General features: G+C 41.1%; 1 protein-coding gene across 4 annotated transcripts in view; it reads right to left on the bottom strand.

Annotated features, from left to right (window-relative positions):
• Positions 1 to 595: 595 nt before the first annotated feature.
• The window catches only part of LOC117537669 (V-type proton ATPase 116 kDa subunit a-like), a 57,341-nt gene continuing 44,864 nt past the window's right edge, over positions 596 to 13,072 (bottom strand). For all 4 annotated transcript variants that reach the window (XM_034202977.1, XM_034202976.1, XM_034202974.1 and 1 more), the window contains one exon: positions 596 to 2,184. In XM_034202977.1, coding sequence (XP_034058868.1) covers positions 2,091 to 2,184 — 94 coding nt within the window. In that variant the 3' untranslated portion in view covers positions 596 to 2,090. The remainder of the gene's footprint in view (positions 2,185 to 13,072) is intronic.

Here is a 13,072-nt window from a genome sequence, read left to right on the forward strand (position 1 = left end):
GAGGGGTGTTTTGATCAAATATCTGAGTCCGATTAAAACATCTCCATCGTTATTATCGTTTTAAAGCTGTAACTGCATAACTAAAACAATAAGACCGATTGAAATATCTTGTCGAAAGCAGTAGTATGCTTTTATTCTGACAATGTCCGGTATTGACTGAGCTAACTATGGTGAGCTTGAGCTTGACGCAGCTTCCACTCCGCTCTGTGATTGCTGTTTGTTTCTCAGTTGCACTCAGCGCCCTCTGCCGGCCGTGATGACGCAGTGCTTCAGTAGCAGTCCACCCTGTGTGTTCACCATGCGATCATGACATACAGCAGGTATCACATAACAATGTTCAGTCCTCTTCACAACTCTTAAAGAAACAACGTTTTTAGATTATTCAAAAAGCTTGCAACCAGGATCAAATGAATAGCTCAATGAATGAAGTCTGAATTCTGTGTTTGCAGGTCTCAGTGGAGATTGTGTCCAAAATGATTGCTGCATTGTTGCACTTTTGGAAACTATCAATTGAATACAAACCAAAAGAGTTAAGCAGTTGAATTTGACCTCTTTGCCCAGATAGATAGATACATAAAGAACCCAGGACACAAGATGAATCCCCAGGTCAGTTTATTATTGTTCACAAACACTTTACCTTCCACATCACTGTCACTGACCAACATCAGTTGCATGTGTTGTTGCATTGTAAATACATTAAAACATTTAATGTAAAAACTTTAAAAGTAATCATAAAATAAGGGAAATGGAAAACACTGTCATTAGACTAACTTGATTGCTGCTATGATTCTAATGTGCCTCAGTTTGAACAGAATAGAGATGTTGGCCTTTATATAATTAGTTCAAAGTATTGCACTGTCCTTTAACAAAAAGCTCAGATATGTTTGAAAAGTATTGTACATTTAAAAAACAATAGATGAAAGAAGTTGTGTCACAAGTCTTTGATAATATCGTCGCAATGTTTCTAAAGCAACTGGTAGTCATTCTGAATAATAATTCCCTTTTGTCTAAATGCATGACTTCAGCTCTTCCACTGGTTTACAACACCAAGAACACAGAATGAGCAGAGGGACTTGACACATCATCAGAGGACACCCTGTCTTCATCTCAGCAGACATTCCTGATCTTCTGCCAATACAACACTAATGGTAAAAGCAACACATATATCTGATCCATACTATGATTCTATAAAGTTGGGTTTATATGGGTGTCTTTTTACGACATTTCATGGCAAAAACCCACTTGAGTGTTGAGCTATGTCATCATTTTGGCCACACAACATGGGTAGCACATTATTGAATGATACCAGTTTATAGGACTTGACAGTCATTTGTAGTTATTACTCCGATCAGAAAAACTGCACCTCAAATATGAAGCAAGATGTTGGCTTATAAACTTAATAATGCAGTTTTTATTTCTCTCTCAAATACCTTTCATCTGACCTTTAGTGTTTAGACAGACCTTCCACCTTGTGTTATTCTTATATTCATTGTTATTCCCATGGACTGTCTGATGATTTGTAAACAGAGCAACACTAAAACTTCAAATTTACCACTGGATTTTCTACAATGGTGGTAAATAGATTATCTGAATTCAGATGAGTAAAAGCTGGACTTCCAGTCATTTTCACAAGATTAATCTTTACAGGGTTTTTCCACTGCCTTACCATCCCAAGCTGCACATGCAGTATGCGTTGGGTACCATCACAAAACACAGGCTAGAAGTATTTTACCACTCTGAGAAAACCTGCTCTATCAAAACTGTGGTGCAGTTTGACAGGGTTTGACAGCAGAGGTTCAGTGGTATAGATGTTGGCAGAGGAGATGTTGTTACTGCGAGGTGAATAGATTGAAAGCTGGGAACAGTGAGGGTACTGTGCCCCAGCAATAGACACTCCTGTATGGGTACAGGCTGGCACATGTGCGCTGGAAAAACCCTTCACAAGGACCACACTATAGCTCACACACAATAACAGTTTCACAAATAACCACTAGAGTGTGACAGCGGACTGCACTTTGGTTCATGCACACAAAACACATTCACAGAGGAGGAGGGGTGGGGGGGATTCTGTTGGCTCATGCTGAGGCCGGTCACTCGTCAAACCGTCCCTCCAGGATGCTCTCGAAGGAGAAGGGGAAAAACTTGAAGCCTTGGCCGCAGTAGAACTTGTTCTGGAACTCCACCCTGAGAAAGGAGGAGAAGATGGGTGGTGAGAACTGGGGTTTAATAAGAGTGGTTCAACCATATTTACTATGGCTTATAACCAGAAACAGGTTTACAATATATCGTTTTTATCATCAAATATACTGTAAAAAATAAATGTCTCAACTGTGAATTTAAGAAGCATACCATAACCCTTTTTACTATAAAGTTTGACTGTCAATCATAGACTGTATATATAGCTGTCAATGCACAGTGTTTTTTACAGTGAGAAGTGAAAAGATATCATGTTATTAGACAACTCCATGCAGTGATCAGGATACTGGTGTCCCTCACACACCTGTCCATCAAGCATATTACCTATCTGCTAAATATAGTTCAATTGTTCGATGAACTTGTGAACCTATATAAAAATGTGATATGATGGATATATTTGGATTTATCATTGCTTTGTAGACATATAACATTCCATATTGCCAAATGTTGGATCATGGCCAATGCTCTAATGTCAACAACTTCAATCTAAAACCCACCGACTGTTTCTAAATTGCAGAAGCTAGCTTAGCGATCCTACAAGATCTACATTCAAGGAGATGTCAGGATTATTACCAGCCATGACAGCAGCTCTGCTATTGTTTCAGCTCATGAGTCTATGTCAATATGACAAAATGTGCTCCTGGAGACACAGTTCGGAGCACAATGAAGTCCAGATGGAATTGGTCAGACCAATGGATCCTCACTTAATGTAATGTGTGGTGTGCACCAATAATGCCAGCCCTGAACAAATCTGGGAAGGTGCATATACGTTCTGATTTCATTGTCTATGATTGCTTCGAGCAGTTTCTGGCAGTGCTTGCCTTTTGTAGCGCTCTGGAGAATTCCAAAGTAAATTGAAAGAGACACTTAATGGGGGGTCAGTGGTTTACATGGATGATTTGAAGGTATGGTGGAACACTATATTTGTCTGTAAAAACAGACTCAATCCTCTGGACTAAAGCTTAACAGAGAAAAATGCAGAGACAGACAGAGACAGCTTCACTCCTGGGACAGGTGATCAAAGGAGTGAGGGCTGAGAAGTAAATGTTCGTAGTGCTCTTAAGCCCCGGCCACACGAGGACGATAACGGTCGCATCTGCTACAGTTCACTATCAGATAGACGGTTTGGCCACATGAGGCCGACACGGAAACGCAGAAAACGATAACGGGTCCCAAGGTGGGTAGATCTGCGAACGAAACGCTCCGGGGGGCCAAACGGCTCCGTGTTTACGCCTATACGATCATTTCCTGATAATGTTGAAGCAATAGCCCCGCCTCTCCCCACCTCTCCTGCTCAGAGATCAGCTGCTGGGCTCTCAGAAGAGGGGGAGGAAAAGAGAGGCTCCGTTTTTTATTCTTATATTATTATATAGAGTCGTTATTCATTTGTTTTAAAGCTCAATAAATAACAAAGAAGACCTTGGACCGGCACTTTTCTACATTTTGTCCGGAAGATTTCAACTTTAACGGACATGTTGACCGGCGAAAAAAGAAAAAAATCTAACTGAAACTCTGCCGCATGGTCCCCACGTTTTTTGGAAGAGGCGGAGAGGTGGGTGTTTGTCATCTGCTGGTGGACTACCGAGAGCAGCAGGAGCAAACACTTTCCTCGGGGAGGGAGAAAAAGAGCCAGAGCGTCCACAGCGGAGAATAACCAGAAGGGCAACCATGCACGGGAAGTCTTCTTCTCTGCTTTTGTGGCAGAAGTACAGCGCCACTTACAGGCCTGGCATATGTACTACAGCTTCTCCAGCGCTTTTGAGCGGTCTCGTGTGAACGGACTAGAGATGGCAAATCCGGATCCTTTTACGGACTCAGGGTCTTCTGAGTCAGTCATTGAAGAGATCCGGATCATACGAGTCATTTGAGTCATATGAGTTAGCATCACCAAGAGCGTAGAAATCCTACCGGTGAAACCGAAAACTTGTTGCATTTCACGAGCATATTAACCTCCGCTACACAGTGTCTTTTGCACAGTGTCTTTTGCTTGAATAAAAAATGTTGATCTCTGGATCTGCTATTCTATTACGGTTAGGAGCCGTAACTTACGGCTCCTCTGAGTCCCCACGAGTCTGCAGGAAGTTTCACTGATCCGCGTCCCCTGAGCTAAACGATAACTTCTGGAAGCTATCCTATTTGCTAACGGATAGGCAGATGGACTGGGCTACGTTGTAATGTTATTTTACAAGTTATAAGGAGAGTAGCGAGTGACGCAATTTATAGTTTTAATTTGTACGTCACACAAGGTGTAGGACTAAAAGGACTCGGGTTAATGGAGAGGGGAGACTCGTCACGACCAGCTCATTTCTAGGATCCGGGTTAATGATCCGGATCAATCAGGACTCGCCCATCTCTAGAACGGACAAGTTTCTGGTGCCTATTGCGTGTGGACGGAATACTTTTTTGATAATGATTGCGGTCCGTTTGCGTTATCGTCCTCGTGTGGCCGGGGCTTTAAAGTCAGAGTTATTTTTCCTCTCCATTCATTTGACTGAGCAGGGACACTGTGGATTGGAGGCAGGGCTTAATGAAAACACAAGTGCGTATTGTCTATGGACTCAGACTCATAGATGATCCAGTTTCTTTTGTTCTTAAAAATCAGACCGTTATGGCTTCATGCCCAATTTTGCAGCTTTCATAGGAATGAACAGGCCACGCCCCCAATGTTGTATCAGTACTCCAGATCATCTACAACCTCTCTGCTGACTGCCAACCATTTTAAGAACCTCTTTGGTCTAAAATAGTGTGGAGTTGCGCATCAAAGCATTTTTTATAATTATCACCAGTGCTTGTTTCCATGATGTCAACCAACGAAGCACAGTCTGTCCATACAGGCCTGGTGGTGTGTGAATGCAGCTGTATGGGGATGAGTACACGCCAGTGACGTATTGTTATAGAAGGCACATTAAGCCAAATGAGACAAGTGCCTGGCAACTGTTTGGGCATGTGAGGGGAAGAATACCTCAATGTATGGAGAGCTTCAAACTAGTTATCTAAGGCCACTGGTGTACTGATGGTATGGTCATACTAGAGACTCTAAAGGAAGATGTGATAGAGTACACAAGGGACTGACAAAATGCAGAGAGGGCAAACACCCCAGCTTAGACCCAGGGGTCTGTACAGATTAAGCAAAAGGAGCCACTGATCTCTACACTTCTCCCTAGCAAACCATGGAGGAGGATATGAGAAACAGATATACTTAATTATTTTAGACTACTACTACAGCTTCATCAATATTACACATGCATACAGCAATCATCACACAAGCTGCCTTAAAAGCAACATGTTTGCGACAGGTTTGGAATACCCGAGGAGGTTGTTAGTGACAACAGGCTTCAGTTTTCATCTACTTACTTCTAAGAATTAGTCAGAGAGCTTGACTTTAAACACACAGCCTCTAGTACATGCAGTCCTCAGGGAGAACAAGCAGTTCAGACTGTGAGAGTACACCTTGTAAGATACATTTGGATATACTGCAATTTATTTTCAATGATATATTATATGTTAAAGAAATGTATAGCACTTTTATTTAGAAATGTCAGTGAGAGAAGGTCCTGTAACTTGGTGCAGTTAATGCACATTTTGAATTATTGACATACTTATAATGTCTTTACAAATGTTTTTGTTTTGGTTCTGTAAATCTTTCTGTACAGGACTATGTGCAGGCTGTTTTTTTAATGCGCCTATAGAACCTTTTTTTTCTTTTTGCGGGGTGTCCAAAGATGCATTGACTATAGTCTTTGAATTATTATAATTGTATTCAAGTTTAAAATTCTAGTAGCGTGACATTTTTGAGGCTGATGGGAATGCCATTCATTTTGCAAATATTTGGTAGTAAACTAAAGTATTGAACAAATCAAAATGTTGCAGATGAAAGGTCAGAAGATCAAAAGTTAAAACAATTAATCCTGAGGGGAACAGGGATGTCTAAACCACATTTTTGGTAAGCTATCCAAAAGGGAGACATTTTATTCTGGACCAAATTGGTGGATCGGATCAACACTGCTATCAGGATGATTCCAATAAGACTGCTGTGCACCTTCAGTGATATACATCTTGTCAGGGTGAAGACATCCAAGGAAGATAAAATGCATTTGGCTTTTATGTCTTTAAGGCAGGGCACATTCCATTAAAGCAAGTCAAAGTCAAATTCTCCCACACAACAACTGAATTACCCTCTGCGCAGCATACAGTAGGTCTCTGTCTTATTAGCATCACATGACACTGACTGGCTGATATATGATTATAATAAACAACCATAGTCAGCCTTGCTTCTCAGTGAACTCACACACAGGCTGGAAGTCATTCTACCAAAGCTTTTGTGTGGACATAAAAAACTCACAGTAGTACAGGATGTACCGCAGAATACATGGTACACTCCAACATGAGTATTGTTTCCATGTGTTGTCTGAGGTCAGACTGAGCCTGTTAGTTATGCTGCTACCATTCAGTAAGACTTGTACTTGCACAAGTTAAAAGGGATGATGGGGGTTTACAGTTTGCAAATAATTACTTTTGAAAGGTAAATAAATAATAGATCATGTCCTAAAACTCAATTGATAAGTAAATACCATTAATGAGAACACATGTTTGGTTGCTGGGTGTCGATGCCATTGACCGTTTGAGACCAAAAAATTGATGGAAAAAAATAAATGTATCAATGACTTATTGAAATGTTCATCTGCAGACACCACTATTAAATCTCTTGATTAATGCATTATAAATATATCTAACAGCAGACAGGATGGATTATTAGGAAGTCAGAAACCCATTTGTGAATTACCAACATGTATTGCTCGATAACAACTCAATAGAGAGGACACACAAGTCAATGAGAGTTGTAACATTGTGTTTGTATGTTGTCTATAAAGTAGTGCAGTTATAGTCATTAACCTTTCATAAAAGTTTCTTTTTATAAAGTGGTCACTACAATCACTACACTGGTTTGTCGGATAAAGGTGTGGCTGCAGTACAGAGCAGCATCGGGGAAATCCAAGTGGAACTCTTTTCACATGCAGGAACATATTTCTGGCTCCATGTTCCACACCAGAGACCAGCGAACACACCAGATGCTTAGCTAGTGGAAGCTAACTTTTACAAATCCTTCAACTCCTTTTGTTGCTTGTAGAGAATAAAACGCATGACAGCAGTGAAGAAGTGCTCTGAGAGTCAGTAGATGGGACACGTTTACAAGCTTAGATTGCCATGTGAACAAATATGGCCGCTGAGAGCCGGAGCAGTCTGCCACTGACCCCCTCATATCTCTTCCATTATTACATGGCTTAGTTATATACTCGATTCTGATTGGTCAATCCGGACATTTGAGAGGTCAATATGACAGTAGTACAGACTACTGTTAAGCAGTATAATGACCGTTGCTAAGGAGGATCAAGATAGAGAAAGAAACATATGTTAAAAGCTCTGGACATCAGATAAATCAACAGCAGCAGGAAGTAAACACTAACAGGAACACGGTATGGGCTCTGTAGTGTTTAAGGACATCAGTCACAGAAAACATCAATCAGAGCTGCCTTGTTGTCGGAGTTCCAGACGTTGGTGCGCCGTGAAACAGAGTTTTATATTCTTTTCAGGTTGATATTATTCAAGCTGTGACTTCCGCATTATCAACATCCCTCCGCTTCGCGTCGGGCCCGTGATCAGCCTGTCGGGTCTTCTTTTTCCAATAACGACCGCCTCGCTGCACATTGTCCTTTACTTAAAACTAATCGGTGATGTGCTGCAGTCTCATTCAGGAAACGTTATATTCAATTCATATGTGATAAAGTGTGTCAGGTGTCAAGAAACACAGCACGGGTTCTGTTCATTTTGACTTTGAGGTTTCTTAAATAAAGTGGTTATCATATTAAAATGAAAACATCATCCCACAGATGATTATGTTATTTATAATCCACAATGAAATGATTTGACTAGTTTACATTCTAATACTAGAAATGATCTTTTTTGAGAGCATATCCATTTAAATAAAAAATGAAGAAAGAAAGCCGGAGTTAATCAAGCTCAAGCTCAAAGTGATCCGGCTTTATCCAGTTACAGATTGTAGGAAGGTTTTTGTACAGTGAACTGCACTAATGTTTTGATGCATCTGCAGACAAATGTAAAACACTTATCTTCTAGTCTGTGTTTTTGCAAAACATTTTTGCTGATATTTCTTTCTGTGGAGTAACGTATCTTCACATTTTTCCTAAACACACTTAATGTACCTGCATCCACAGTTAGGATACTGTCATTCTTAAACCCTGACTTCTGACGTCTTCATTTAAGAGGAAAAAACATTTTGAGTTCCTGCTGGTTCCTGGCCTGTGAGAGCGAGGGGAGTGCCCAGGAATGTCTCCCAGTTGTGGCAAATATTTGGCCGCCCGAGCTGTGAGAGGGCAGCACTTAAAAAGAGGAAAGAAATGAGAGATCCTCTCATCTGCCTGCGCACACAGCGCTGGAGGTGGAAAAAATGCTCGTACCTACAGTAACACACACTCACTGTTACGACTTACTCCGGTGTGTGTGTGTGTGTGTGTGTGTGTGTGTGTGTGTGTGTGTGTGTGTGTGTGTGTGTGTGTGTGTGTGTGTGTGTGTGTGTGCAGATAACTCATCAGCGTGGGTGTGTGAAGAGCAGCCTGCTGTTTACTTTGAACATGACTATTTCCATTCACTCACCTCTGTGAAAAATGCTCCACTACTGTTTTTAACCTTAGCGCAGAGCTGTGGAGCCGACACACTGCTGCTTTATTAACAAAGGGCCCCACTTTCACACAGAGACACACTGAGAGCTGCCCGGTGTTACCACAGCCTCTTCATGTGGGCCACTGAAGAGTAACGCATTCACTTCTGGGAGAAAAGATCAGATATAATCATGTTGTGTTGGCCGAAGCACTGAGGTCCATTCTGTTCATGTGCTTTGAACTTTAAATTCTGCTTTCATTGTGCAGCTGTACATACAGTTAATATGTTACCTGAGTATAAGCACTACACACAACTATTATTACATTTTTAAGTATTTTAGTACAGGGGCCAAAACACTTACAGTAATTTGCAGCGTTTTGTGCAGCCATCTCATCAACTCTGTGCATGTTTCCTCTAGTTGGTAAATGTTGATGTTTCTTCATTTGCATGTGTTTTGGGATATGTGTTTTTTGAATTGCATTGTTTTAAAACTCGTTTCTTGTGTTTTGTAGCACGGTCAGCCACCGTATCAAAGAATGAGGTTCTTTCTATGTTCTACTAGTACATTCCATTGACAGACCAGAGCCAACAATGCTTTGATCCACACCCCTCACAATCTTTTCACTTCTCCATGGTTTCAACCTGGGCTAACATATTTGAGATCATGAAAATACTGTTGTTGCTGTGTAGTAAAGAAATAAGGAAACATTTTTGATATTTTCTTAGTTTTTCCCTGCACAGCGATTTGTGACCAAATCCTAGCATAACGTACGAGTGCTGAGGATACAAATAGAGGAAGGGTAAACAGTGTACAAAAGTTTTGGAGAACATTGTCATAGAAACCATATATTTTTTTCTGGTGGTGTGCTAGCATCCACCAACTCATGACATATGTTGCCATAGAGCTGAGGGTTTCTAAACATATCTATATATTTTTTTATGAGAGTTCTTGTTGTTGCCTCCCACATTAGCAGCTGCTGATAATCAGACAGGGGTGTGCTGTTTGGCCTCCAGTCAGCCTTAGCTTTTTAGTCTAAGACATTCTGCATTTATACTGTTTCTGGTTACACTCAGCTACTTCAACACTTTCCTGCAAGAAAGCTTTGTACAACATGGCCTCGAGCCATGTGTGAGGCAGAGAGGGTGGATTATACAACACACTGTAGAATTCTCGGGAGATCAACACAGTGTGGATAAAAGAAATCTGAGCTCATATTCCTGTAAACGCTCGTTTACAGGAACGACAGACAGACAGAGGACAGGTTCTACTTAACCCTACTGACAGCATTAACACCATCGAACAAAAACACACAGGATATCTTTCCCTCTCCTTGTTTATCTGTCTCAGAGTCATGACGTGAGGCTCTGTGCTGCGAGCAGGAACCAGACCAGGAGGATTAGAGCAAAGTTCAGCAAACACATTTGTTGCTTCCACTTAATAGCTTTAATAAGACGGATCTGTCAAACTGAAATGCAGCAGGGTGCACCTGATCTCAATGCTATTTTGCCACATGCCTGACATGTTCAATGGACTGGATAATATCAGTCCTTTAATTCAGTCCCAAAATATCAACTTGTGTACTGTGATTAGGGTTGCAAAATTCCGGGAATTTTCAAAGATGGAAACTTTCCATGGGAATTAACGGGAATAAACTGGGAATTTTCTAAATTGAAGGTTGGCTCTTCATAGGGAACTTAAATATAGTTGGGGAAACTATATTTTAGCATAATCTTGACTAAAACAAACAGATGCCATTCAAGTACACTTGAATATCCACGCCATAGCACACTGCTTACTGCATGGCTATTGAGACCACACAAAGGTTCGCAACAGGCTCACCAATGTGAGAGTGGAAAAACTGGTTGACATTCGGGCAAACCTAAGGCTCTTTGAGCCGGACACAGAGCCATCCTCAACAAGGCTGGACAGTGACACTGAAGAGGAAGAGGAAGAGTGTGATGTTGATGAGGCCCAGGAAGAGCCCGTTGACTGAAAGGGTTTAGCAAAAATGTAGAGGATCGCTTAAAGGAAGATTTGCATGTTTAATGGGACTTTTTGGAGGGAGGAGGGCTCTTTACATTTAACATTTTGAAAGGGATTTTTGGATGGGGGGTGCATTTTTGTTCATTTTTTAATGAGTGGGGTTGGGGGGGGATGAGTAACATTTAAAGGGGACATATCATGCTTTATTTGAAAAATATATTGTAGGGCCATGCCTATATAAAGTATATAAATATAGTTTTTTTTTTCAAAATACCAAACAGATCCTGCATTTTAGCCATGCTTCATTTCGCTCTATTTGCTCTTTCCAGCGCTGTTTTTGCAGGGGGCTGATTCTGTGAGCTGCAGCTGACCACGCCCCCCTGCAGGAGAGGGGAGCGTGCTCTGAGATCAGCTGCTAGGCTGCAGCGGGGAGAAGAGGGGGAGAAAAAGAGATCTCCCTCCTCCGTGTTTTATTCTTATAGAAGTAAGAGGAGAAGTAACGGGGCAGAAACCCTCCTTTTTACGCAGCGGTCCAGACATAGACATCAAACGGCGACACATATTCAGTGTGCAGTTCCTTTGGCATTATGGCAGGGATATCTAGATACTTTCCAAGGTTTGACATAATGAATTGTGCTACTTTTAAAGCAAGCAACGATGTTTTCAAATCTGTAATCAAAAAGCTCCTCAAAAACGCTATCGAAGCAGTTCCTGCCGTTGCTACGTTAGTTCAAACAGTAACAACGGACTATTTTTCTTAGCGGATGCATGTCAATTTAAATCAATACAACTATTTTTTAAATCAATAAAATCATTTTCTAAATCCATAAAAGCATTTCAATTAATATTGGGAGTCATGTCGTTACTTTGTCGAGAATGTGGCCATGTAATAAGCGGGATAATGTGCACATTGCATAATGTGCCTTCATGCCGATCTAGATCCCTCCGCTTCGCGTCGGGCTCCTGATCAGCCTGTTGGTGTTCTTTTCCCCATAATGACCGCGTCGCTGCACATTACCCCTTACTTATGATTATATAGTCATTATTCATTTGTTTTAAAGCAGGAGGCGCAAAAGCTTGCCTCGGGGAGGGAGAAAAAGAGCCACAGCGGAGAATAAACAGAAGGGCAACCATGGCAACCATGCAAGGGAAGTCTTCTTCGCTGCTTTTGTGGCAGACTACAGCGCCACTTACAGGCCTGGCATATGTACTACAGCGTCTCCAGCGCTTTCGAGCGGCAATGGCCGGCAGTGGCCCAACCTCTCATTCCCCTGATCGGTGGAGAATTTACCACTAAGCGGAGCACCACTTTTGTGACGTAGAAAATCATTCAAATCTGGGTCAGTCTGTATCAGATCCGTTGCAGCCCCTTTTTTAGAGATTTGGGTATAGAGGAAAAGAGAGAGGGTTGTGTTTTCTGACACTTGATGAGTTCCCTGACACACCGGGGACACATATTATGTATAAAAGACGTACAACAGTGCATTTTGCATGATAGGTCCCCTTTAACTCAACATTCCTGTTTTCGTTCTTCAATGAAACAAATAATTGTTCAATAAAACAATTAAAACTTGTTCTGTTCTACTTGAAATTTTTTTTTTGAATATTATCTCAATATTCTGTTGAAATTTCATGTTTCTTGTTTAATTTTGCATCGAATATTTCCAAAATCCCCCAGCTTAACTTCCCATGGAAACTTTCCGGAAATTTACCAGAAAGTTTCCGCCCCTTTGCAACCCTAACTGTGATCAACCATACAGTTTTTAATCATCTTTTAAATACACTAGTACTGTACCTGCATTTTTGTACCATTTTGTGTTGTAAAAATCTCATGTATTCACTTGATATGTACTGTAGCTGGATGTCAGCTGGGTTAACCTAGCTTAGCATAAAGGCTGAAAACCAATCCCCCAGGAAGAGAGCCTACCGTTGAAGCAAATGTTCATAGTGGCCAAACGGCGATAGTACACTTACGTTCTGTGACATCATTTGGGCCCAACAAATATTTTTTTGTAAGTTACATCTGTAACTCAGCGCATCATTTTTTAGCTTAATCTACTACCCAGTTCCAACACTTTTATAGCCCTTATTTAAATCATTATGGTCTAAAATGCACTAAAAGCTGAGATGTTTTCCTTCTATTTAATTTGACTGAGCAGAGGGCAGGAGATCGAAGGCGGGGCTAAAGGAAAACTCGCACTGTGCACGCTCTAT

The sequence above is a fragment of the Gymnodraco acuticeps genome, unplaced genomic scaffold (genome assembly GCF_902827175.1).
Source record: "Gymnodraco acuticeps unplaced genomic scaffold, fGymAcu1.1, whole genome shotgun sequence".
Lineage (NCBI taxonomy): Eukaryota > Metazoa > Chordata > Actinopteri > Perciformes > Bathydraconidae > Gymnodraco > Gymnodraco acuticeps.